The 256-nt window shown below is 33.2% G+C and overlaps 1 protein-coding gene across 1 annotated transcript in view; it reads left to right on the top strand.

Moving 5' to 3' along the window:
* Nucleotides 1-256, top strand: part of LOC108624546 (tumor suppressor candidate 3-like) — a 9886-nt gene that overhangs the window by 8867 nt on the left and 763 nt on the right. The window contains exon 2 of the mRNA XM_018023940.2: nt 42-207. Coding sequence (XP_017879429.1) covers nt 42-207 — 166 coding nt within the window. The remainder of the gene's footprint in view (nt 1-41; nt 208-256) is intronic.

Below are 256 nucleotides of genomic sequence, written 5' to 3'. Positions count from 1 at the left end.
ATTCTATTTATTCTATATTTTCTTTAATAAGTTTCAATCAGACGGAGCAGTTGTTTTAGGTATGATTTTAATGACTGAAGCCGCGTCGCGTAAAGGGGACGTAAAAAAGCGACGAATATTTGCAGCAATAGGCGCTGGTCTAGTCGTAATTTTCTTCAGCTTATTATTATCGATATTCAGAAACAAGGCACAAGCCTATCCATACAGGTATGATTTTCTCCAAATTCATGCTTTATTTTTAATCAATAAATATATT

Source organism: Ceratina calcarata, unplaced genomic scaffold, assembly GCF_001652005.2.
Source record: "Ceratina calcarata isolate Rehan_Ccalc_2016 unplaced genomic scaffold, ASM165200v1 scaffold313.2, whole genome shotgun sequence".
Taxonomy (NCBI): Eukaryota; Metazoa; Arthropoda; class Insecta; order Hymenoptera; family Apidae; genus Ceratina; species Ceratina calcarata.
Note: the sequence above shows the minus strand (reverse complement) of the source record. Positions and strands in the feature narration are given on the sequence as shown.